General features: G+C 56.4%; 1 protein-coding gene across 2 annotated transcripts in view; it reads left to right on the top strand.

The window, feature by feature from the left end:
* DCXR (dicarbonyl and L-xylulose reductase) overlaps positions 1 to 1,691 on the top strand; it is a 1,797-nt gene extending 106 nt beyond the window's left edge. For both annotated transcript variants that reach the window (XM_008049902.1, XM_021708493.1), the window contains exons 2-8: positions 45 to 142; positions 563 to 717; positions 809 to 851; positions 929 to 1,028; positions 1,109 to 1,173; positions 1,261 to 1,378; positions 1,504 to 1,691. In XM_008049902.1, the coding sequence (XP_008048093.1) occupies positions 45 to 142; positions 563 to 717; positions 809 to 851; positions 929 to 1,028; positions 1,109 to 1,173; positions 1,261 to 1,378; positions 1,504 to 1,607 (683 nt within the window). In that variant the 3' untranslated portion in view covers positions 1,608 to 1,691. The remainder of the gene's footprint in view (positions 1 to 44; positions 143 to 562; positions 718 to 808; positions 852 to 928; positions 1,029 to 1,108; positions 1,174 to 1,260; positions 1,379 to 1,503) is intronic.
* The last annotated feature ends 1,118 nt before the right edge of the window (positions 1,692 to 2,809 follow it).

Genomic DNA, 2,809 nt, shown 5'->3' with positions numbered 1-2,809 from the left:
GTGGGCTGGCAGGGGGCGCTCGCACTGAGCCGCGCTCCCGGCAGGCATCGGGCGCGGCACGGTCCAGGCGCTGCACGCGGCGGGTGCACGGGTGGTGGCCGTGAGCCGGACCCAGGCCGACCTGGACAGCCTTGTCCGCGAGGTAGGTGCCCCCTGTCCCAGCTCTGAGGCGCAGGGGCCGAGGACTCTCCCAGCGCGCCCGCCCTGCCCCCCATTGCCAGGCTGCGCTTTTCACCGCGGGCCGGACGCCGGGCGCTGAGGCTGTGGGGCACCCTCTCCCAGGGCGCACGTCGGGTGGCCAGAAGAGCTGTCAGGCCTCGGGCTTGGAAAGAGGCAGAAATGGCTGCTTAGACTGTCTGGGGAGCAGGGAGGAAGTGAACTGACCAGAGGAGGGGCTCCCTGGGTTTGCCCACGGGCAGCCGGCCCCTCTGGGACTTCTAACTCCTCTTCTCTGGCTGAAAATGACACAGCCCTAAGCCCTCCCTCCGGGGACAAAAGCTGTGCCGCTTCTTAGGCATGGAGCCTCTGGTAACTGTGCTCCCTTCTCCCCCCATACACACAGTGCCCGGGGATAGAGCCTGTGTGTGTGGACCTGGGCAACTGGGAGGCCACAGAGCGGGCGCTGGGCAGTGTGGGCCCCGTGGACCTGCTAGTGAACAACGCCGGTGTGGCCCTGCTGCAGCCCTTCCTAGAAGTCACCAAGGAGGCCTGTGACACGTGAGCCAGCAGTGGTGGAAGTACCCCAGGGGAGGGGCGGCTCCTTGAAGCAAGCTCAGTCCCTGACTAGGGTCTGTCCATTGGCCTTTAGGTCCTTCAATGTGAACCTTCGGGCTGTCATCCAGGTGTCCCAGGTGAGTTGCCCTGCAGGCAGGAAGGGAACTCTGGTGAGTGGTGCCAGTTCTGCCTCACCCTCTCTCTGCAATTCCAGATAGTGGCCGGGGGCTTAATAGCCCGGGGAGTACCAGGGGCCATTGTGAACGTCTCCAGCCAGGCCTCCCAGCGTGCAGTGACCAACCACAGCGTCTACTGTGAGTGAGCCCTGGCTGTACCCTGAGCCCCTCCCCACCCCTATACCCAACTCCCAGCCAGCTTGGACTCCTCCTCACAGGCTCCACCAAGGGTGCCCTGGACATGCTGACCAAGGTGATGGCACTAGAGCTCGGGCCTCACAAGGTGAATGGGGTTGGGGTGCCACTCCTACCCAGCCCACATGCACAGGATGTTCCACTGGCCTTGCTGACCCCACCTGTCCCTGTGCAGATCCGTGTCAACGCGGTAAATCCCACTGTGGTGATGACACCCATGGGCCAGGCCAACTGGAGTGACCCCCACAAAGCCAAGACAATGCTGGACCGCATCCCACTTGGCAAGTTTGCCGGTGAGTCAGGTGGGGCCCACAGGAGTTGTCCCAGCAGCCCCTATGCCTGCCAGGACAAGGGGTGGGAGGGAAAGATAGAGGATAGACTCCTTTGGCTATGCTCCTGACCCTCACTCCACCCACAGAAGTGGAGCACGTGGTGGATGCCATCCTATTCCTGCTGAGTGACCGAAGCGGCATGACCACAGGCTCCACCATGCCAGTAGATGGGGGTTTCCTGGCCACCTGAGCCCTCCCATCCACACAGACCTCTGCCCTATGCAGAGTCCACCCTTGCCCCTCATCCCTCCAATAAACGAACTCTTCTGCTCAGCCTATATGTATTCCTAGGCTGCCAGCAAGTAGCTGGGGGCTCAGGCTGGGGGTGGGAATGGGCTCTGGGCAGGCAGAAACTCACTAGATTCACATTCTAAAAGCCTGGCTTCCACACCTGAGGTTTTTAGGCCTGGCCAGCTTCCAAAAAGCCAACTCTTATGGAGGGTGGTGAATGTAATCAAGGATGGCCTTTGGCCTTGTCCAAGACCTCTGGGGTAGAAGCAGTGGCATGCTTGTAAGTGTTTAACAACCTGCTCTATGGGTGTAATCCTGATGTGGGGGTTGGGCGGTCTTCCTTGAAGTTAATAAGACAAAAGTGAAACATGAAAGATGAATGTCAGACTTCACTCAGTGACCTGAGCAACTTGGCTTAATCGGATAATGATTTCCAAATATTGGAAGAACATTTCCTCAACTTTTTGTACTATTCACAATGTGCAGACATGACACATTTTTTTTTTTGTTTGAATTGGAGTCTCACTCTGTCGTCCAGGCTGGAGTGCAGTGGTACGCTCACCGCCACCCCAGCGTTGCTGGGCTCTGGCCTTCCAAGTAGCTGGAACTACAGGTGCACGCTACCACACCTGGCTAATTTTTTTATTTATTATAGAGACGAGATCTCACTGATTTTCCTGGGCTGGTCTCAAACCCGCGGGCTCAGACAATTCCTTCGCCTTGGCCTCCCAAAGTGCTGGGATTACAGGCTGAGCCACCGAGCCCGGCCGACACATTTTAAGTTTAATCTGCATTTCCTTGATCACCTTCTTAAATCAAGCCCCCATTTGTAGAATTTGCCCATTTCCAGGTGTAAATACTCTCGACATGGTTGATTTCAAGCGACCCATTTTAAGTCACTGAAGGCGAAGTTGGAGGCGATGCACAGCAGCTCCCATTACAGGGTCCTGTAGATAGATCTAACCCAAATGGCATGGACAACAGTAACATGTACACAAATAATGAGGAAGTGACATGCTGTGTTAGTTAATTTTTGTTTTTAATACAACTAATTGTAAGGGTTTTTTGTTTGTTTGTTTTGTTTTGTTTTGTTTTGTTTTGTTTTGAGTTGGAGTCTCACTCCATCGCCCAGACTGGAGTGCAGTGGCATGCTCCCGGCCA

The sequence above is a fragment of the Carlito syrichta genome, unplaced genomic scaffold, assembly GCF_000164805.1.
Source record: "Carlito syrichta isolate Samal-C Ts95f unplaced genomic scaffold, Tarsius_syrichta-2.0.1 Scaffold139178, whole genome shotgun sequence".
NCBI classification, from domain to species: domain Eukaryota; kingdom Metazoa; phylum Chordata; class Mammalia; order Primates; family Tarsiidae; genus Carlito; species Carlito syrichta.
The sequence above is the reverse complement of the archived record's forward strand: the minus strand, read 5'-3'. Positions and strand labels throughout refer to the sequence as shown.